The sequence below is a fragment of the Taurulus bubalis genome (genome assembly GCF_910589615.1).
Source record: "Taurulus bubalis genome assembly, chromosome: 3".
Classification (NCBI taxonomy): Eukaryota; Metazoa; Chordata; class Actinopteri; order Perciformes; family Cottidae; genus Taurulus; species Taurulus bubalis.
Genome location: NC_136591.1, coordinates 9,444,376 through 9,468,631, shown reverse-complemented (window position 1 = coordinate 9,468,631; position 24,256 = coordinate 9,444,376). Strand labels below are relative to the sequence as shown.

At 40.8% G+C, this 24,256-nt stretch overlaps 1 protein-coding gene across 2 annotated transcripts in view; it reads left to right on the top strand.

Moving 5' to 3' along the window:
* Nucleotides 1-1,753: 1,753 nt before the first annotated feature.
* Nucleotides 1,754-24,256, top strand: part of kcnip4a (potassium voltage-gated channel interacting protein 4a) — a gene marked incomplete at both ends in the record, with an annotated part of 117,087 nt that continues 94,584 nt past the window's right edge. The window contains one exon of one of the 2 annotated variants that reach the window (XM_079214791.1): nucleotides 1,754-1,814. In XM_079214791.1, coding sequence (XP_079070917.1) covers nucleotides 1,754-1,814 — 61 coding nt within the window. Of the gene's footprint in view, nucleotides 1,815-13,658; nucleotides 13,798-24,256 lie in introns of those variants that run through there. The other variant, XM_079214792.1, reaches the window with a different exon arrangement.

The window sequence follows — 24,256 nt, the reverse complement described above, 5'->3', positions numbered from 1 at the left end:
CACTGCAACTTTTGAAAAACTAAACCCATGCTCATGCTCTTACAAATGAAACGTGTAATTCCTAAGCAATAAAACACACCTTTGGTGAATTAAATACACATGCTTTTTATTTGCTGCTATGACCAGTAGCTCACATAGGGTTAATTTACATAGATTGCCCATTGCTGTCACTGAGTCAGTTGACTGACTTCATCACGCCACGCTGCTCGTGTACTCTCGTTGCACCGTGTTGTAGCGATTATTATCAGCATCTATTTAAGTTAAATCGGCTCGCTTTATGGGCTGAACACGTTTTATCGCATAATAATGTCAAAGCGGTTTTCAGAGTTGATTAAACACTTGAAAGATGCTTACAGTGCATAAAGACAGTATCAAACATCAGGCCAACGGCAGTTTATGTGCACCTATCTTGATGAATCATCAATCCATGTCAGGTAAGTGGAACGTGCCTTTTTAATTTACTGCATGTGATTCATGTATATTCCAGAAATAAATATGTCTAAAAATAGTAAATGGCTTCCTGTTTCATGACGTGTCTAAAGCAGTCTATTGTGTTTTGCAGGGAGACAGACAATTCTCTCCTTTTTGTGGTATTATTGGGAGACAGTTGAACAATCCTTTGCACGGCCTCATTCTTTGCTGCCGTGAAACAGATGTGCTATATTGTTAAAAATGTCCTTTATACCTTCAAAATAGCTGACAGTTGACTTGGCTTGCTGAGAGCAGGTCTGACTTTTCCAGGTTCACCTGTTGGGTGTGGACTTTATTGCCGGCTGCAGTGGGTTTGTTTCGTCTTATGGTCACAGCTGTGTGGGAAATCTCCACTAGATTTCTTTCTGGCCTGTGTACAGACACACTGTGCTCAAACAGATGTGTTGTATTGTTCAAATTGCAGTTTGTGTTTGTGCAAGATAAAAGAAGACAAACGGAGAACACTGTGCATTGAATGTGCGTGATTCCTTCAAGTGCTGTGTGTCTGTCTGCAGACTCCCACTTTACCAGGAAGCTCCCCAACGTTTGACTTGGCACACTTAATTCAATGAACTCAATATGAATGTTATTACTTCATAAAAAAACTGTAAATTATATGGTTTTGAGCTGCTACTGGTAAGAATACATGTTACAATAAGGCTATGAAAATACGTCAAAAATCCTTTCAGTAAGTCAGCATTAGATGCCAACTTTGCCTAAGGGAATTACCCACAGTTCATAGCAATGTGACGTTAAACACGCAGTTCCCAATGGAAGAATGGTCCTAAGGACTCTCCTAAGGACTGCACTCCATGAGGGGGAGACTCTGGAATTTGGCCTCTCGGGTCGACTCTTTGAGGGGTGCACCCAGGCCATGAGGGGAGGCTCATATATATATAACTGTATGTCTGTGTGAGTGTGTTGATAATTACTCAATCATCCGACCTCCCAATTTAAGTTGGAAGTATGTTTTATAAATGATCTAAAGCGTTGATAGTCGATTAATTGACTAATCTCTCCAGTAAACATTAACAACCAAATAAAATTTCCAGACATGAGACCGACACACGGCCACCACCGACATTCACCCACTTGTGCGCGCCCCCGCCATCCACCGTGTGCACGAGCGGCGTTCCGGCGCGCTCTCTCACTGCGAAACTTGGGAGTTGAATGATGAGCAGCAACTAGTACCGGCGGTGTTCAAGCCCGGAAATAAACGACGCTATTTCGACTAATAAAGTGCACCTTCGGGAAAACAAATACTAATTATAAAACAGCAACTATGGACAGGAAGAGAGTGGAGACCATTTCTGGCCGGGTGGATGCTGCTGACTCTTCACCTGGTAGGACAGTGGTCGCATGTTGTAATGTGGTGATTCGCAGGTGTTGTGTTCGCGGCTTTGCACGGAGACGCCAGATACAACTCCTTTTTACAATTACATTTGAATGTTGCCTTGCTTATCAGTCAAACAATATCTCAGTCTAACTTTTAATTCCGTGTACGGACCACTCCTTTATTAATTCGGCTCGCAATTATTGCAACATCACATTAATTTGATAAAAGTGGCGGTTAAACAATGTCTCAACTCACCTGATCTGCACACGGTCCTCTTTACCTTCACACTGTCTATGCTATATCAATGCAATTCAGTTCAAAAGTTACGTACGTAACGTCAAGTGATTGACAGCTCGTTTCCCTGTAGTGAGCGTTTGTTGAAAGGCAACATTAAATGGATGTGTTTTTGTATGGAGTCTGGCGTATTTTTAACACTGCAAAGTTCCGCTTGCATGTTTCTGCTCTGCAACGTTTATCTTTGGTTGTTTTTGTGTGTGTGTTTTCTCTAGTCTGGACTTTTGCCTTCCCTTGAAAGGAAAACATGGTTGGTTGATGGTCTTTTGCTATGGGCCACCTATTTGTTAGAAATCCAGCTGGGCAGCAGTAATTTCCATTTTGTTCTGTTCCTGCTGAATAATTTTACACCACTTGGGGCATTAACACAACAATAAATCCATGTTCCAATTAAGATACTTTTTTGTTTTGTTCATGTTGATCTGCCACTGTATAGCCACACGCTTTGTATGCAGGACACTTTTGAACCCTTTTGTGATAATTCAATTTGAGTACAGCCTATGTGGGCACAGGGGCATCCTTGTGGGGGGAAAAAACAGCCGTGATGGATTCAGCAGCACAAATCCTCTACTGGGTCCCCCGCTCCTCCTCCTCCTCCTCCTCCTCTTCCTCCTCAGTACCTGGCTTGCATCCAGAATAATGATCACTCACTCGTAGTCTATAGGTTTTCCCTCATGCTCCTTACCGCCTCTCCCAGAGCCAGAAGAGCAGTTAACTGCTCATCATTCCTGGCTGAGGTTAATGTTTGTTTGCACACCTAATTGACTCCTAATTATCCTTTGTTAAGGTTTGAGTCATGCCGTAAGGATATGAGCTGTTAAGAGGTACTCCTCTCAAACTTAATACTCCACCATCAAATGTTTTTTCCTGCAATTGTTTATCCAACATTTTTGATTTCCCATTCCCCCTTACCCACGGCATGAAGAATGAAGAAACAATAATGTCACTACACAGCTAAAATAAGTGCTATTGAATGGTAAAACTCATGTGAGTGAATGAGGACACGTGGACTTTGACAAATGCTTTTAACGGGGAGAGAATCCAGTAATGGAAATGTACGCAGCAGAGAACATAATGTTCAGTTTGTGAACAGCATAAGTCACAAGATGTAGTGAAGATATCTGACATTGCAGCATCAGAGTGTAATCTAGCTGTTATGTTATTTAGATCTTGATGGGTAGATTATGATCAAATAGATTTGTAATAATCAATATGAGTCTTACTTTTATTTTTCACTATAGTTTCGCCTCCAGCAGCAAGTCTGCCTTGGCACTCCTGACCAAGTTTGTCATTGACAGAGGGCTTGGATTTTCAGTCGGTCTATATAGGAGGTTAATGGAGGGGGTGAGGATTATGTACTGCATTTGTCTCTGCAGCCTATATTAAATCACCGTTTCTCTCTACGAGAAACCACATTATGTCACTGACTAATGCAATAAAACATTTTCTCAATATGCTTTTTTCCCCCTCCTGGAACTCTTCATCATTTTTCCCTTACCCCGCGCTCTGAAAGCCCCACCACTTTGTCCCCAGTGGGCCACCACATCATGATCCCTCTCCAGGGAAATATTTAAACATAACGATCTCCCACAAAAAAAGAAAAATGACACATCCACCCAGCCATGAGTTGATCCTCCCAGGAGCCGCTTCCTTGTGTGCAGCGATTCTTTGCATCAGTGCCTTGGAGCTCTCTCAGATCACCGTTGCGACTTCTGTCGATGCGTGCCAACGGCTCCCCTAGACATTTCTCTCCTTTAGTACCCAATCTCTGGATTTCACAAAGGCGATGTATGAAACGTAGCCCCGCAAGGTTTGTTGTTCCGGATGAGCTACTTTCAGCACCATGGCTAGCTCCGACTTTTGTATTGAAACCGTCGAGAACAAGCTGTGTCCATAGAACTTTTTGTGACGAATGTCCTCATTACCAGTATGAATTATCATAGCTAAGTATGCCTCATATTGTATATTCAGGGCCTCGAACAATACGAAACAACATTAAGTAATAGAACATCAACGGTAAAATGTCACCATGAGGCATCAACTCATAGCTTTAGAAGGTCAGTCATGATACACATCTGCATTTGAATGACTGAAATAACACTTGGTGACATGATTGTGCTTAGATTAGGCCGAATCCCTAATAAGGAGCAAAGTAATTATGTGTGGGATGTTTTAGTTAAGAATGCTTTTCAATAATGTGCATAATTGTGCTAAAAGCTATGCATCTGTTTTGGAAAAGGCATGGAAGGAACCATACTGTACATTGTCCGTTCTTAGATGTGAGCTTTAAAACGGTGAGAGCCGACCACATGCTGTGTGTGTGTGTGTGTGTGTGTGTTTTCTCAGCCAGAGGTCCTGATATCACAGTGATATTACAGATTGAAGAAACTGCTCCAAATCTGTCAGACAGCAGAATGCTGTGTGATAGCTCGTCAGAGGGCAGTTCTTACAGTATGAAGCCCGGGATCCTGTTCTGAAAGTTGTTCTGTCTGTTTTAAAGCAAACAATATGCTGTTTGATTTGTAATTAGAATACATTACAGGGCCTCATGATTTTCAGAGTATGAAGGAAATGTATTCCAATAAACACATTTAAAGGCAACTTCAGGAGACATTTTTAGCTTCATAAAAGACCCAGTTTGACAGGATGTTCAGATGTCGTTTTTTTTATTGTGAAAATGATAGAGGTAAATATGTGTCTTTATGTAGTCTTGCTTTGCACTTCCTTCAAGGCTTTACAGTAAAACATTTAAAAATAAAGCAAGGATCACAGTTTCTTCAGAACTGTTTGCCTAGTTTTATATTCACTTCACTCTATAAATAGATTAGAATTTGACATTTGGATTTATTAAACAGTCAGATTGGGACATCATATGGTCTTAATGGCATAGACACGGCTGAGAATTTAATTGTAGTCCATCAAGATGGGGCCCAGAAAGAAGCCTGTGTCGTTGATAGATCGTTCTGACCACCTTTGTGCTTCCTCTCTATACCTGTCGATAAAAAAACACAGCCCTCGGTCAAATCCAGGATTAATTGTTCCATGAACTTCCCTTCTCGTCCCCAGGGGACCCTCCCAGCAGGTTTCGTTTGTTTTGGATCCAGCCTTTGTTTTTCCCCTTCGAGAGAGCATCTGCTTGCGTGGACCATCTGCCTCGGGACTCAGGCCAGAGAAGAATGAGGGAAGGAAAAAAGTGAAAACAAAATGGGAGGAGGCGAGGATGCAGGGGACAGAGAGGTGGAGTAAGACGCTGATGGACAAACTGGGTGACCGATTGGCGACGGAGAAGGGAAACTCGTGGAAGGAGCATCAGTGCTGTGGCGTTAACTGTGGGGACAGCGGCAACGTGAGGTGTTTGTTTATGGTCGCTGAAGGCAAAAAGAAGTGCCCCCTTTTCATGTTTTATTTCTTCCACCCTCAAGCCCGTTTACGCCTCAGATTCGCTTCATTTAACTTTCTCGGATGCAGTGCCAAACAGCCGACGCCAACAGGGTGGCGAAGCTTGGCCTCAGCTTGCAAACGTGTCTTTCTTTGTTTGTGCTAGAGGTTGTCCAATCGTCCAGCTGCCGATTGGACATTGCACAAACTACCTTTTTTTCACAGAACTGGGCTCTGATGTTGCCAATGGCATCATAGCCACCAGCCATAAAAGCACGACAACCTTTTAAATTATGTTTTAGAAATGATTATTTAGACAGCTTGAGATATTAATGCATTATTCGGATAATAGGGTGAGACAGTGGGCTAAATCTTTGGTCTTGGTAGTAGCTGAAAAGTGCTATTTAAGTCTGTTTTCGGTTTATTTCTCCACACAAAAGTTAAATCTTTACTATATATATATATATATATATATATATATATATATATATATATATATATATATATATGTATATATACATACATAAATAAAAAGGCAATACTATCAACTTATTTGTCCATGATACAAGACAGAAGGACAGGGAGGAAAAATCCTCTTTGTAAAATTGGCAGATTAATCGGCTATATTTCCCCCCCTGCCCGAAGGCCTTTTGGATCTTTAAGTAACTATGAAAAATGCTCATCTATTTTTAGGTTAAGTAAGACAATGGAATTGTATCACAGTTCAGCATGGGACAGTTGATTTGCTCTCTGTCTATTGTAGTTAAAATGACATTGTTTAAGTTAATGATTTATGTTTTGCATTGTGGCATAATGGCAGGGTGTTTTGCTCGTGACAGTCCCTGTCCCCCAATCAAAAAGTCGCAGGTTTGATCCCCACAGTTGCCCGCCTGTGACCCTTTAATACAAAGGTCATGTGTGATAACCTTCCATTCCGTTCCTTCTATGCTCTGTTCTGTCATCTTTTCCTTTTTTGTTACTTTGGGATGAGATATCCTTTGCCTTATAAATTGTACCTGCACACATTAGTGATACTTTGTGTTTGTCACTGCACCTCCTTGAATTATTATCACAAGCAATGCATTTACGATGTTGTGAACATTTTTACTATATTCTCTACTGTGCCCCATAAAACCTGAACAGTTATGGAACCACCATTAACGAATCAGCCGTATGTCTAGTAGGATGAGTCTTTCCAAGGAGTCCTTGATGAAATGGTGTCAGAGCTGAACATCATACAGGCCATATGTGGAGGCAGGCCTGGCATGAGTGGCCAACTGGACGGTCCGTCTGCCTTTCTTCTCATTCCAATGGGGAGGGAGAGGTTATTTTGGGCTTTAGTTCCTCCAGAAGTCCATGTCCTCCAGGGTGCTGCCAGCACTTAATATAGATGGCACCATATTAACTATAGATGTCATTCTGATGGGAGATTATGACATGTAAAGCACATGCCATCCCGAGTCCATCGTGTTAATTAGGGTAGACCTGAAAATAGATTGGAAGCATAACAGAAGTTTGCATACAATAGCAACGGTCGTCAAAAGGCTTATCTACAATGGCTTAAGTAATTATTGTTAGATGTTTTTCAATGTTGTGTCAATGAACCTTTCACCTTAAAAGAAATCATGGAAGGAATGTGTCTGCTGGATGGCAGCCGAGGCATCCGTGTAATGTGCAAGGCTGACACCAAGTGGTTATACAGAGAAAATAGGGCCTCAGTAGTGAAGAATCGTCCTCGTCGCACTCTTTTCATCCAGTTGTTGAGCTGTAAGGCAGCACAAACTGGACAGATGTCCTTGCAATGTGTATTGTGTTGTTTATTTGCCTATTTTCTTTGTATTGACACGACAAGATAGTGCCTCTGTACACACCTGTACCTGTCATAGCCGAATATATCTCAGGTCAGATGTCGGTCTGTGCATATCCATTTCATCATAATCTAATATGTTCCAACATGTCAGAAAGCAATGCTATTGACTTAGACAACAAAGACCAGGTTAGGATGATACAAGTGGCAAGTGATGAAGCAGGTTTTTTAATTATAGATTCATAAATCAAGAAGATACTGACCATTTAGAGTCTATGCTTTTGAGCATTTCTTTCTAAATTTACTTAAATGATTCATTGATGATTCATTTGTTGTTGATTGACAATTAGAATAATCACCAATTGGCTGCTTTGTCAGATTCTGCTTCTTTTAAAAAAAAAATCTTTTTGATTAAACAAAATATATGGACATGGTTTAATGCAAACCAGGTCATATTTTATGATTCCTGCGATGTAGTTGGCAAACATGCAATTAGGATTTCTTGTCAGAGGAGAGTATTTACTCTTTTCTAAGAAACTGCCTCTGTCCTCAAGACTTAATAATAGGTATGGCCGATCTTTAGTCGACATTATTCATGCAGCGGCAAAAAGGAAATTGCCCTTTTGTTTGATGAACTAAAAAAACGAGAGCATCCCCTGAGAAAATGAAAGTGACCTTACACCATCAACCTGCTGATGGGCTGTATGCCATTGTGTGCTTCACTGCCACAATGACACGCATCCTTACACAGAAGGTGCCCCGAATCCCTCCAGGTGCTTGTATAGTCACCAGCGCAGTGTCTCTGTACACGCTGACCGATAAAAGGCCGCTGTTATCTTCAGATAGCAGGCGCTGCGGCTGAATAATTTATGGAGGCATTCCAACACATTGACTCAAAACGAAACACACTCGCAGAGGGCAGGGGAGTGGTAAAAGGTTTGACGCTTGTCTCTGGGGGTGTGTGTGTCAGATTTATTTTTTCACATTTTTTGATGTGTGCTTATTCAGAGTCAGAGATGTGTGCAAGTGTCTATACATACAACTTTATCTCAGTGTGCTGTGTGTTAAATTTCTCATATGCTTTTCATGTTTTTATTGGCCATAATGCCAGAGGGAACAAGTGTGAAAGAGACCAGGAGAATGTGAACTGATCGACTGTCCGCACTCTTCATTTTCATTAGGCTGAGTTGCCTTCTCCCGAGAGCTTTGTCAATTACCCTTTTAAAAAGTGCTGAAGCCTTATTCGTGCCGTAACTAATACATAACTGAAGCATAATAATGAACAAATGCCGTAATTGAACACACAATTGCATCAGCAGGATTGTTAGCTGGGTATTGCAGCCTGTTTGTCTCTTGTCTTGAGGGACAACCTTGCAATTGGCCTTTGGAACGGAAGCTGGTGCATTCTGAGGCTGCAGGACTCCTTGCATACAACCAGACTAGGAAAGAAGCTTCTCTCAGTGCAGTGTGATGCAAAGAAGTCATAGAAACTAGGGATGCACTGATTAGACATTTCCAGGCCTGATATGATGGCTGGCTGATCGGATACCAGTGTTTGATTAATGAGCTGTAGGCCTCACTGTGTGGACGGGACCGGGGTTGTTCTTGTATGTGTGAGGCAACATCAGGCTTGACTTAAACATTGCTTTTGAGTAACAAATACATACAAAAAATATACATTAACTGAATTATGTATTATTAAAATAATAAAAGGATTTAAAATGGAAGTATATAATGTATATAGAATATAATGAATTGAAGAGATCGGACCAATTGTGCACGATATCCGATCCAGCTATCGGTGATCCCTAATAGACGCAGTTCCTTCTGTAACTCTGACACTGATTTGGGCTTTCTCAAAGCCAGTGTGCGCCCTCCTATCAGATTACTTGTGCCACGGTTCAAGAGATGGCTGTATCGATTTGAGGTCAGCTTAAGTAAATAAGGGAACAAGCACTGTTTCCGCAAGGACGCCATTATGGAGCTCTCTTGTTTCAGAAACAGAAAGAAAATAGATCCGAGATCACCTGATACATACTAGACGAGCCTCCATCCCATCTTTAAATACTGCATTGCAGTGTATTTAATTCACTGGGCTGTTTCCCCTCATGCATTCTGCTAAATTTAACCACTTTGGAGGACAAGGTCACCGTGGGTGTGTGCGAAATTGGGAATGGAAAGTGTGTTAGAGTGTGTGCCGAGAGACTTCGATGCACATAGCCCAGTGCGTCTCGTGTCTGGCCCTGCTGGGACAGCCAACTGGCCGGCTAACGCTGAACCATAGGGTTTCTGACCACCATGACATTGGAGCTGGGAAGGAAAGATGGCTATTTCAACAGAGAATAATGAGCACTCTGATTTATGGCTACAACTTGTGACGTGCCTTTTTTCTGTAGTGTGTGTGTGTGTGTGTGTGTGTATTTCAACTTTCACTGGGGTGAACTAGGATGAGGCAATAGTTTTGAAACCATGTATTGTAATACTTCCCAGCTCTATATGTTATACCATTTCAACACAACAATCAAAAAAGAGACTGGCAGGGTAGAACAAAAATGTGAATATCAAGTTAACAAGTTATAATTGGGAGTTCCCCGTGCTTAGAGTACAGATGTGGCATACCTATTGATATACACAAGTGTAGGAGGATACTGCAACTCAAAAAGTGCAGGCAAATAGCTCTTTCATCCTCCCTTAGCTTCACACGATACACATATGAAGTAAAACAGACAGATTCCCATGTACAGCAACATATTACAGCCTCTTACGATGACAATGTCAGCCTAAGTTAATATTTTAACAAGACTGCTACATTCCAGCATTAACATTACACTTGAGAAGTAAAGGGAATTAGCGAGCTCTACACCTGCTAATGTGGTGGACAACATTCAAACAAAATAAGTGCTGAATTCATGTGATGTTGCTGATGCTGCTGGACCTCCTCCGCTACGGGTAATGGCTTCCGTAATGGGCTATTGCGTTATCCCTGCAAGGTTTTATGGAAATGCAGGGTGCTTGTTTCCAATGAGCTCGTTGTCTCGAATGTCTATCCTCCATCATTCTATAGTGAGACGGCAAAGTTGTTAATATTCCTTATGTTTTTCCAAAAACACCCGCAACACTGAGCCACAGTGACTTTGTGGGGAGATACTCATCTTTGAGTGTTATTCTGAATATGTATTTGCTAATATTCAAACCCATAGATGCTTCATGATCTGTTAGTCTTCTGCCTATCACTGCTATAATTCATCAGAAGAGATAGTTTTGTTTTTGCATGATCACAAGGAGGATGCTGCTCGTCTGCTGCAATCTCCTCCATGCTGAACTTGCTGTATGTCTTCTGGGAGTGACGAGGTCAGAGCCTTGACGCCAAATACGTACTCTGTACTTATAATATAATAAAATGTAATATAAGATGACATAACGCCATATGAGCTGGCTGTCGAAATTGATTTCAGAATACATTAAAGCAAATTGCTTCTGTCGTAATCGATAGGTGTCTGTAGATTTAAGTGTGCGAGGAATTCACGCGCTCAGTTGTTTGTCCCAAACCACATAGCACTTAAAAAAGTCTATGTTCAGCCGCTAATGTTTGTGGGAGGTATTTCAGTAATATTTCATGCATTGGCTTGACAGATAATCGTAACTGAGTGATCGGATGGGAAGACTAATCCACCCAACGGCGTTTACATTTGCATTGTGTACATGGGTATGATCTGTGTGCTCAGCTGTAGCATGTGTTAGAAAAAACCTATCCCTAAAAAGACCCATTTTGCTATTTCATTATGACATATTATAGCAGAAAACAATAACATGTGTAGCTGCATTCCATGAACTGCATACCATCGTTGGTATTATTTTACACCTTGGCTGAAAGACAAACAATATCTGCCATGAAAAAGGCTCTCCTGTGAATAATCGACACGTTTACAGTGCTACGATGCTAAGACCAACTCAAAACTATCTTCTTCTTTTGCTGCTAAATGCTCCAGTATGTTAATCAGCTTGTTGCTAACTCTGTCTGTCTTCCTGTTTGGTGTGGACAAGCAGCATATGTTAATTAGGTTAATCTGAGATTTCTGGTGAAAACACCTGCATGCTGCATCTGTAAAGGACACTACTAGCGCTAAGTTTGAGCCAAAACTGTAAACCTGATTCTTTCAAGCCCTCTCCCTCAAGATGTGGATGCACCTGAGGATGTGCTCACCTTACCTTACAAGCTTTATCCTACCGTAACACTGTGACCAATCTGTTCGCTCGTTTCCGTCGGCCGTGTGCACTGTCCATGTCTTCTGAGGTACAGTATAGGCCTTCCTCATCTCAGGGGAAGCCATTTGATTTAGCTTTGCTGTCTCCTATGAAGCATAGACATCTATCACTGCACAGCAATTAATATTGTGTGCATTTAAATGTAAGCTTAAGCTCATTTGACCGAAGACCAGGGACAAGTTATTTGCATATGATATATGTCAATGAATGACAATGAGTAAAATAATTGCTTTGAGCAACGCTGACAAAAAAATGTATCTTCAACCAAACGACTAAGTGCAATACATAAAGGGGTCACTGCTCAAATGCTCATTTTGATCTGTAATAACACTATAAGTATCTGAAATTCATGGCTGTCTTCTAAATTCAAATGATAAAACGAATCTGAGGGAAAGGTCAGGTTAGGTACAGAACATTTTTCCCGGAGCGAAGAATTTTAGCGATATTTCAGATTCACAGACGTTATTTTTTATCTGTTGGTCTTTTCTAACCGCTGCTGTTGTGGAACCTAAAGTGTCTGTGAATAGTATGGCAATGATTTTTTGGTATCGATTTTTTTAATCTTCCCTTTGCCGTACTTAGAAGCTGTATTTTTTTCTTGATTCCCACTTCTTATACTTAAGGACATATCTCATTTTGGCCTTTTTGAAAACTGGTTTTGTAGCTGCCAAAATGTAGTAAATTAATCTGGCACAAACAAAGAAGTTGCAAACACGGCAGCGGCCTATTCTTACGAGGGCTGGTAATCGTTTTAGGCACGACAACGTTGGTCATGCATTATGATGAACTTTGGAGATTCCCTTCCACCAGTTAGTAGCATGTTTCCAATTCTTACAAAATCAATGACATTCCCATGACCCTTCACTGTATTTTGAGTGTCGTGCTAATTAGTGAATGTCGGTGACGCTAACGCTCTAAGCTAAGAAGCTGACCATCAATATGTTAGCATTGTCATAGTAAGCATATTCATGTGTTGATGTAAGCTTTAACTCAAAGGGCTGCTGTGCCGGAATAAAGAGGCCATGCGAAGACACCTTTTTTTTACTTTGATGAAACTTTTTAATTCTGACTCGAATGTAGTCCAAGCAGCCATTGAGTGCAGAGCCACCAGCATCTTCACTCTCTCTGCTTCACAGAGCGGTTGTTTTCCTCCCATTCCTCCTCCTCCTTCTCCTCCTCCTCCTCCTCCTCCTCCTCCTCCTCCTCCTCCTCCTCCTCCTCCTCCTCCTCCTCCTCCTCCCTGTTCACACTCTGTTGCTCAGCTCAGGAAAGGGAAAGTGCTTGTGTGAAACCTCAGGATCACTTGCAGACTGAGGAAGCAGAGAGAGCGTAGACACCGTGCTTTATCCTGCAAGGTAAGATGATGCTCAGAGGAACAACTGATAGCAGTTAGCCCTCGCACTGGACCTCAATTTCTGTCCATCAAAGGACATAAATTAGCAATTTGACAGCAAATCAAAAAGTCCTCGAGTCTGAGCAGCTGAGGATCTGTTGATGTTTTAAACGTTTGGACATAGCACTGAATGAGGTAGGGTGTCACTAGGTCATGTTTTATTTAGCAATGTCATACAAGTTTATTTTACCCTGTGGTGATTATCTGGACACACTCAGCATGTTTGCTGGTTTAATTTGACAATCTATTAGTGTGAGTCAGCAAAGGGTTGCAGGCCAGTTTGCATGAAAACAGTTTACTTGGTATGTTTACTTTTACCATCAATAGTCCTGGAATAGCTGGAAGAATAAATTGCCTCCTTGAAACAACTCAGGACACAGAAGATAAGCATTCTCCGGCTCCAAAAGGGCATGCTGAAATGTCTTGCATTTCATTATGGCCATGCATAACTGGAGGCAAAAAAAACATACAAAATTAGCATATGTTCTCAGGTGTATTGCCTGAACTCGACAGTTTGTTTTGCATGCTGCCGTGCCTGCAGCTATTTGTGTTTGGAGTTTTTTTTGCCAGAGGCAGTGAAGGGGTCACCACTGCAAACACGCAGACCTTTGAGAAGTACCAACACAATTAGGCCTGCATCTATACAGCATTTACTTAGTTAAAGTCCTTGCTAATAACGCCACACTATATTTAAAAATGGAGCAGTTCCAGCCATGTGTACGCCAAACAAGAGGACCCAGTGGAGGGAGGACCTTCAGCATTTCCGTAAAGACCACGGCTTCTCCAAGGAAGTCCTGTTCAACTGCTGCCTGGTGCGGCGCATCATCACCTGGGCCTCCCCGAAACCCGAAGGTACAGAAACCACACATTTATGGCTACATTTAGCAGCTACATGCGCCATGGTGGAATGTGATTTAATTGCCTCTCATTTGTTAGATAATTAGGAAAAGACAATTTTTCTAAGGCAAAGCACTGAAATTGTATTTATTTATTCTTTAGAAACCAGTCAGTGCCTGCTGAATGTGTCAATTTCAAAGGGCAAACAATAATGTAGGGGCGAGCATGTATTTATCACTTACTCAGAATTACTTTTATTTACTACATTAAGTATTACAAGTGGGGAAATAACATTTACTCTCTACACTCAATCAGCAAAAAAACTAAAAACGTTTCCCTAAACATAAAAAAGTAGAGAACTGCAGAACTAAGTTCAGGAATATTAGCCGTGCAGTGTGCACTTAAAGAGGACTGCAACAACCAATGCGTGTAAACTAATTACATGTATTTGAGATTGAGTTTAACAGTAACACTATACAATATTTCTGACGAAATGGAGCAAAAGCAGAATGCCGCTCATGCTATCAACAGCACCTTTCCACCTTTTAAAGGAACACCGGAATATATGTTTCTTCTAAAGTGACAAATTATCAGAGCGTGTTGCACCATGAGTCGCACTAGTGAGCTCGAGTGAATTAATTCCCTTTGAACCTAGATCAATGTTGATTACTGCTTGGGTTATATAGTCACAATGGGTTTACGTCTAGCCTTTTAAAATAGGATTTATAGCTACATTTCCGTGCCACTGGAACAGGAAACATCGGGCAGTAAAATACAGGAAGAACACTCGGCTGCCATTGGCCAAGGCTATTGCGTCACATTTAAATCCAACAGGATTAGAATCAGAAATCATTTATTTGCCAGGAATAACAGTGCAATGGGTATTAAATTAAGTATAAGATAAACTTGAATTAAGCCCTTTTTCTTAAATAAGGAAATCATTAAAAGCAGATTCAGGAGAACTCAATTAGACGTTGACTTAAAAAATAAAATAATAACTTGAGCTATAGTTATTAATTTATATAATTTGGTGTTTATGCACATAAACTGAATAGACATCTTTTAAATCAGGAAAAACTGAATTATTTTAAATATAGCTTTTTTTCTATCTTGCTTAATGTGCACCTACTTTTTTCTTTAAGCATTGTTAGTGAGAGCAAAACCTTTTCAGTTTTTGGGGAGTTTTATCGTGTTTATTTGGCTGCAGTAAAAGTTTCTTTCCTTTTCATCTGTTTTCATTGTTGCTGTCGAGCTGAGTGGCACTTGCTCAGTTCCCATGGTTGTGTAACAGCTCAGTCAAATGTCAAGTATTACCATAAACCTGGAGCTTTTAGTAATTGGCAGGTGTTGCTCCGCATTGATATTGCTTGTTAGACAAATGGGTTGTGTTCGGGTAATATTTAGAATGCTATTAAACAGTCATGAATTCCCCTGTAGGGACTAAATGACATCTGCAATGAAGATTTTTCTGCAGGGGAAAACAACAATGCAAGGACTCTAAAACAGCTGTTCTTCATGAATAAGAGAAGCCATATTATGCATATTCAACTTTTTTTTTCTCGAAAAATAGAAAACTTTTCTCATTTTGTATTGATTTAGAGCGGTGTCGATGTGCCAGGTGCACTTTCTTGATCACATATTCAGTGCAGTCTCCTCTTGTGCTGAGCTTTGGTTAGCCTCTCCTCTCTGTTCACCTGCACAGTTGTCATGAAGCTATTCCTAATATAACATATAATATAACATGCGAGCTGGCGGCCGCATTCGGAGCCACGCTTCTTGGAGCCCAGGTGTTTCTGTCCGGCACATTTGAATTTGACAGGGCATTTGTTTCGACTTTCATTCTGCTCACTGCTCCTTCTTCACTGGAAACATGCTGCCTCCATCCCAGGGCATGTTCATACCGCCTTAGGTTTGTCTGAAACAGAAGAAAAGTAGCATTTTAAAGTCAATAACCTATTACGAGAGCATTGCAGCAATAGAGTTTCTGACCTTTTCAGTTCCGTATTAAATTGAACGTTCACCTGCCAAACTGCTGAGCGCTGCTTTCAGTTGTGAATTTCACTTTCATGTAAAGTTGTATTCTTTATCTGATGTGTGAATGTAGTGCAGACCATGAGAACAGTACTGCAATAATAATGTAACAGCAACACTGTATTTGCAGCCTCCTCTCCCAGCATATGTTGGTCAGTAGGTGTTCTCGTCATTAGATGGCGTCACAAACTAATAATATTATTCAATGTGTTGCCCAGAATTACCTCCCCAGCATTCATATGATCACACTATAAATCTGCCAGGTGGCCATAGTACCGTCCAGATAAAAAGAGCTTGCTCACTAAAGAAGGTGTTTCTAGAAATACACAAGCCTCATTGTGTGCCCACGGAACAGACGTCCGCTCCATGTTACAAATCTCTGCTGTGTATGTATATATATATATATATATATATATATATATATATATATATATATATATATATATATATATATATATATATATATATATTGTATATACACACACACACACACACACACACACACACACACACACACACACACACACACACACACACATACATACACCTTATGGGCGAAACCCTTTACTGTACCTCATGGTTCCTGCCAGGAGAGGGCAGCAGGCTACAGAACAAATGAATGATTATCATGATAATGTCCATCCTTTCCTGCACTCAGAGCAGTTTATTACCAGTGCCTGATTGCATTGTTCCAATTTAAATATGAAGTTAGTTAAAGTGATTTATTTTATTTGGTAATGATAATATAGCATAGGATGCGTCACTGAACATGTGCATCATTTGCTGCAGCAATGGCTGAAAAAACCTGTTAGACCCATTAAAGTTGCCACCGGTAATTCTTAACAATGCAACACACTGCAGTCGTTAACCTGCCTCACATACAGTATTGACACCAGTGCAGTCTTATTTGATCCAATAAAACATCCCTACATGACAACACTCTGCCCTGACACATCACGTGTCCTTTTATCACTCTGAAAAGGGATACTGACATAAATTCTGGGAACGTCTGCACTGCAGTAGCAATTCAGTGGCCTCGAATGCACCCACTACGGCTATGATGCGTCTCTGGCTGGTGGATGCTGGTGGATGGTCCACTCAAATTCTGCTTTATGATTTGGACATTCAAGACAGAGCATAGAGCTCTGTGTTCATCCAGTGTTCATCAGCAGCACCTATGAATCGTGTGATTTGCCAACTTGTTTTATTTTTCTCTTCTTGCAATAAGCACATCAGTATTTTCTACTGAAGACATGAGAGCTATTTGATTAGATTGTTATTTGGTCGACGTTGTTTGTTGTTCTGTTGAAGGAGTCGGTATTTCATTTTTTTTATTCCAAAAGAAGATGCTGCTCAATGGAAAATCAGTGCAGTGACATTTCACTCCCACCTTAGCCAGTCCACCTTCCCACTACCTTGGGACTGCCTTTCAGGGACGTGTCCTTCAAACAGCACAGACATGGCCTGAAAAGCTATTTACTTACCGTTTTGGCCAAGTTAACTTTATTGTTCCCTCATTAGAAAGTTTTAAATTCAAGGCTGCATGTTGCCAGACTAACCCCTCTGGCCTTTTGAATCCTACAAACATAGAGATGTATTTGATAACTTCCCGTCTACATCCCACCACTTCCCCCTCAGTGATTGGAGTTAAATTGCTGCGAGTTTGTTCGCAGCGTGATGCCGTATCCCATGATGAGAAGTGCTGCTAAAAGGACCCTTAAACCTTGAGAAATGACACTAATCACCACGATGCTCCACTTTGGAGATAATGTTCAAGATCATTAAGAGAGTCCTGGGGTGTGTGTCCTTGATGAGTGCAGTTCTCCCCAGTGCGACAGCGAGCAGTATCTTTTTTTTTTTAATGAAAAATCACAAGTTGGCCTGTCGTTTTAGGTCACATGTCTGCTTTCGGTAAAGCGACGCACTTTTCCTTTTAATCTATTTTCCCACGAGTGCAGGCCTCTGTATATCTGAGGTGGAAATGGAAAAAGGCAATGATGGATTAAAGGGGAAGTTGAGGCAGCATGCTGCATCTCACATCCGAGAAAAGGGGAAGAAGAGAGATTGCTCTGGGACTGCTGGCTGGCTCAGATGCAGACATGTCTCACTGTTGTCATTCATTTGATTCATATGTTGTGAAAATGGTTACGGGAGAACGAGGGAGAGGGTTCCAACAGTGATACCTTTCCCTGGCATTAATCTCATTCATAGCGCTAGCTAGTACCTGTGACAGCCAGGAGAAAATAGTGCACGTTGTTCACAACTAATGGGATCAGAGATGATGGGAGCAATTCTTTTGAAATGCAGTCGCCCGTGTGTTTCACATCTTATTATATTTGCATAGCCTCGGATGTAATAGCAGATTAATTATATTCCATTGGATACAATGCTTTTATTTCTATTATCCTCAATCCACTCCGGCTATAAGTGTATTTTTTTCATCTGTATTCAAATTCATGCATTATAGTGCAGAAAACAAGTTTCTGATCATCATTGCTCGAGACGTCTTCTGCTGGTCATTGCACAATCAACTTAATACTCTCCATAACAATTCTATAAATGGCTCAAATATCACCACGCCGAAGGACACATGATTCGAGGAACACACTTTCCATTATGTCACACAACAGTGAGCCTGGCGTTCTCTTTCCCAGACTTGGCTATGACCCGCGCCCCTCTGTTGATAAACAGGGATTAGCAGCTAACCGCCGGGGATTAGTCTGAGAATAGGCGACCCCGGCAAACCATGGTGTTTGTAAAACCCCGTAAAGTAGCCTGTTGACAGACAATGACACTCGCACTCCATCCTGTCAATTGGATACAGCTAAATGAGCTGCTTCAACACGTGCAGTGTGCTGTAACCAAGCCAGGTCTTTTTGTCCAAGCTATACCAGGAACTCATACTACACGTCATTAATCATGCATTCGTTGCCACATGCAGGTGTTTTTCTCTTAGTTTCCGAGAGAAGGCCAAGGCATATGGACTGATTTACCCCTGAATATAAAAACACAAAACAAACTTACCTGAAAAACAGTTCCATGGGTATATGCAGACGATCACGTTATGTGATCGAAAGCTCCAGAACGGCTCTCAAATGAGATTGTTGACTATCTTTGGGTTTGAAAAATTTAATTTGTCACCTTGACAGTTGGTGGGGAGTGCTCTTTTTCCCTCACATTTTATAAACACAACCATCAATTAAAAATAAAAGATCAACAGATTACTCAGTGACGGAAAGTAGAAGTTAGAAATTGTGATGATCAGCAGCAGAGCATTTGATCTCTTCCCTGTTAAATTGAGCAGAAAACACTCCATGCAGCGTTAAAGGTTCCTAATCTACTTTAGCTATAGACTACAACATTAGTTTTGGAAGAGTTGGTGTGAGATTGTGAATGTCATTAATCATCAACTTCTTCTGCATACCTAGCCGCTGTCTTTTCTTCACCCGTCCTCCTTTGTCCCCTTGTCTGCCGGTGACACAGCCGTTTGCCGGTAACCTACTTCAGTCAAGTGTTTGTATTCCAACAGCGGCCCGGGCCCTTCTATAAATAGGTTACCCTGATTGATACCCGGTACAGTGAAACCTCGTAAGCCTTTGACTGCCGCAGGGCAGAAATGACTTTCTTGTGTATGTGTCACTCTGCTTTAACGCACCTGTCCCCGTCACGGTCTAATTTATCTCCCCTGCCTGTTTGTCAGGCAGCATCCAAGCAGCAGGCGCAGGTTCATTGCCGGGCCTGAAGGACCATGCAAATTCATTCATATCCGCACCTGGGATAACGTCTGATGCAATGTGTTTAATGTTCAACATAAAAGATATGCATCTCCTGCCTATTGTAATGACGTTTTTCGGGATGTATTAATACCTTGAGTAAAGGTATTTTAAAGTAATCTGTATCATTTGCACATTTCCTAATCAAAATACCACAATACATGTCAAATGTATTCCCAGTTCATGTCATTTCAACACAGCTTTTCTAATCACTTGACATTAATTAACTAACTATACTCCCTCACACACAGAGATATTAACATTTTACATTCCCTGCAGCAGAAAACTATATGATTGGCATAAAACAAATAACCATAAGCAGCAGGCTGCAGAAATTAAAAATTTCCTCATCTGGAAATCTAAGGGAAGCAATGTCATAATGAATTGTGTTTTTCGAGGTGGAATAGTGGGTTCCCGATACAACATTGATTAGATTGTACCATGCACAAGGTTTTTATTGCAGATTCGATCAATAAAAAACTATTTTAATAAAGAATACTTAGATATCTCAATCAAAATCTTTTTTTACCAAATGTTACTTTCAATCTAATACAGATTTTTGCCATGACAACCATGTCACGTGACGTGTTAGTGACAAGTATAGAACAAGGTGTGGGCACTGTCCCAGATGGCTGCATCAACCTGTCACTGTCGGATGAAACAGAACTGAGATTGAAGTCCTACTGGGAGCATCCCACTGAAACCGCCATCCCACAGTGCATGCGTTTGCAGAATGGTCCTGAATGACAGGGTGTTAAGAGTGCACGTTGGAAACAGGTTGACATTTACATGCCATTTGTGATGTAAAGTTGCAAGCAGATTATCCTTTTGGGACTGTTTGGATAGTTTTATAGGCATGCCGTTTAATTGTCATTTCACTGAATAATGCATCTTTAAAGAAGTGTGTTAACTCTAGCATTTTGACTTTAGCCGTTTACCAATAGTTGTTACTGGTGAAAAATAAGTAGTGGATTGATTATTCTCTTGTTATCAGTCAGCATGGTTAATAACAAACTAATGTTGGACAATTGAATGTACTTTAATAAAGACTCATTACCTGAAGTTAAAACACCTCAGAATGAACTGTCTGGCTATTTATCATATACTGTATGCTCTTGTTGGCAGCAGGGTATAAGACATTAACAGCTTTTCTAATTGAGGTCCTGATTTTAAATGAGCATCAATCACGCTGTCGTGAAAAAATAATCCAATAAGAAGTATACATTCTGGTGGCGGTAATATTGATTTTGTATTCAAAACAGCGTTGAAGCGTTTTACAAGAGCTTGGCTTGGAATGATGCATATCCTCTCGGTTGATAGGCTGTACTTTCTTTTAAGCATTGCTTGAGCCCTTTCTTTTTAGGAATACATATTTGCTTTGCATTCCAGAGTTGGAGGATGAATAATGAAAAGATAACTTTCTTTGTAGCCTCAGTAGGAAGGCAAAATACAATTATAATAGAAGAGATAGGCTGGCCTAAGTGTTCAGTATCTCCTCACTATCTGTACTCGCATGTCAAAGACAAATGTGTTAATTTACTTCACTGTTACCAGACTGCATTGGGAAAACAGAGGAAAAGACTAAAGCACTAGTTTGTATGATGTGAAAGGCCTTTACACAACTGGGCGGTTGTTGTTTTTGAGCAATTTATTCGCACATTAATATATATTTTTTTAAAGTACTTTCACACAGAACGTGAAAGTTTTTCCTTGAGCAAAGCAGCTTTTTCTTAGTTTTTGCACTGTGATTAAAGAGTCAACCAATCATATTGCGAGGAACAGACTTATTCAACACATACAGCACAGAGGCTCCGTAGCCTAAAACTTTATTACTCCTTTCAACCTTGACTAATGTAGCACACACCAGATCCACTCCTTCTATTCTCACTTTTCTCAGTAAAATCCCCAGACATATACACTGCGTAAATGTTTACCAGTGGGAACTCCAATAAACTCTGAGCATTTCACCAAAATGAAACAAAGTAGCTCAAAGTAGCTCCGGCTATACAGCAGTTTACTTCAGAGAGACTGCCAGATGCTGCTCTGGGTCAATAGGATCCTGAATTCGGTCATTTGACTGCGTAAATGTATGTAAACCTTTTATTGAAGAAGTGCTGCAACTGTCAAATCTTCTCCCGTTTGTTCGACCTGTCCCCACTGTGTAAAGGCCTTTGAGAGGTTTTTTAATGCTATTGCCATTTGAATACTCTCATAGTTTTATGTTCCCTGCAGTCGAGCCTGTGAGACAAATAAGCAGGGTTAGATACTGGGGAAGTGGAACCAATTCAGGCCACTGCAGCAAGAGAGACGTCTGCGAGCAGATACGTGGTAGAAGGTGAAGAATATAGAGACATTTGGGACAAAGGAGAAGTTGAGGGAAAGGGAACAGTAATTAGCAGGAGAAGCGATGGAAGGAATAGATGGGGACAGTGCATGGACAGGAATAGAGACGGAGGCAGATGGCTGAAGGTGGAAGCTCTGTCCGAAAAGTGATATTTTACAGCACCAACCTGGCAGGCTGCAACAGGATGAAACGCTGCTCCGCTGAGACATGCGCAGACTTTATTTAAACAGCCTGGAGTTTGCTGATAAACCTGGACATGTTTGACAGTAACTGAACCTCCCCAATACCATTCATATTAGCATGAACTGAAACATTAACAAGAACAGAGCGGAGGATGAAAGTCCATATTTCAGTAAGCACAGGGTAAAAATTCACTTTATGAATGCCTTTTGGTATGGATCCAAATGTGTGCAGCCCAAAGCTAACAATTAATGCTTACTCATATTCATCTTCATCAGCATGCTAACATGCTTACAGTGACAGTACAGGTTTTTTTGCCTAGGCATCAAAGAGATGTTGGGATGTTTTTAATAGATAACGGGAACATTTTGACCTGCTTGCAGCACAAGAGTTGGGATCACCAAAGTTGGTATGCTTAGTTCTCTTGGAGGCATGAACGTGTACAACATTTAAATAGCAAACCATACATAAGATATTTCAGTGTCCCAATCAAGGGTTACAGCACTTGGCGGAAAAGGGTTTGATGATGATGACTTGTTTATATTCCTTAAAAAGGTGGGTGCATAAAGAAACAATGTTCTGATAAAAGTACGGTAATTGTAGTACATATTGGCATTATTATTGGAAGATTTCAATCAATACGGAGCCCTATATTGGTATTACATCATAGCTTTTAGTCAGACTGCAATGCAGTTGATCAGCTCTCCTTGAAACACCAGCCAGTGCCTTGCACCTTGATCGACCTTGGAGAATTACTTTGCTTATGCTGTGAAAGACAGCTCACTTTGTTGTCTTTGTGTCATAGTGAAGGTCCTTCTTTCCTCGCTGTGTTATTAGTTCCCTGGTAGCGTCGACCCGATCCAGAACATTCTTTTTCAAATGGCAATTTCTAGGTTTTTCTCACTTTGATAGAGAACACACTTCGGAATTTCTCACCCATGCAGCTACACATTAAGGGCAAGCTCTATATTTGCGTCTCCACTAATGGCACCCGTCCTATTTGTTATCACTTGAGGGGAAAAACAACAGGAATATCAGTGCTCCCAATGGACGAGAGGCCTATCCTTCTTAAGTAACTGTTGTAGTTTGTGCAAGTCGGTCCATCGACAGCCGTGCACACTGCATAAATTGGGTCAACAAACCACACCAGGCCTACTACAAGAAACAAAATGAGGTCATGGAAAAGAGAAGGCTCTCAGCTGGCCTGCAGAGCTTTTTAGCGTGGCACAATATACGCTTTGTTATGACAGTTAACTCCGTCTTAACACTAACACAGTCACTCGCCAGAATAAATTGTCTGCATGAGTTCTTGCTGTGTGTTTGTTTGACATTATGGTTCAGTAACGGCACCTATTTTGGAGTAACAGTGCTTGTTCATTACCATCAGGCTGTAATGTACAAGCCTGGATTGGTGCAACTTGTTCAGTTCCTTTTAGATTATTAAATTGACTGAGCTCATCAAAGAGAGTAGTAACATTCAGTACTTTGCCCATACTTCCAGACACATACAAAGAGTGCGTTTTTATTATGAAACGTGGATTTACAGGAACCACTAGTTAAGGAAATGGCATATTTTTGTAAAACAGAACATTAGCTCACCACATAATCCCTTGGTGATGCATTTTCTCATACTTCGAGGAGTGATTACTGGCACTCCACTTCTACCGATGTGTTTCTAACATGATGGCCTTCCAATAATTACAGTGGCAATGATCATTTGTACTGCATGGTGGTGGGTGTAATTTGCCTATTCCCGGGGCGGCAACTAAGTTGTTTTATTTTTCTCATCTTCAAGGCAGTCATTCAGTAAATAGCTTTTTGCAAGAGAGACTAGTGTTGTGCCCCCTGGTGTGAAAAGGTTCAAGTGAAGACTTCATGTGTAGCTGCAGAATAAGTGAATTAAAGTTCTGTTGATCGGATGAGCACATTTCCTTCCTGCAGCTTTTATAGGCACACAGTTGTTTACAGGTCACTTACTGTAAGCTCTGAAATAAACTTATTTCACGAACACCCTTATAGTATACATTTATATAAAAACATTTATATGAACTGAGACTACGATGGAATGTATTTCACATCTTAAAAACAAAAAAGAAACCAGAGCTGATACCTGTGAGGCATATGTCAGGAAAAAAAACAAGTAGCG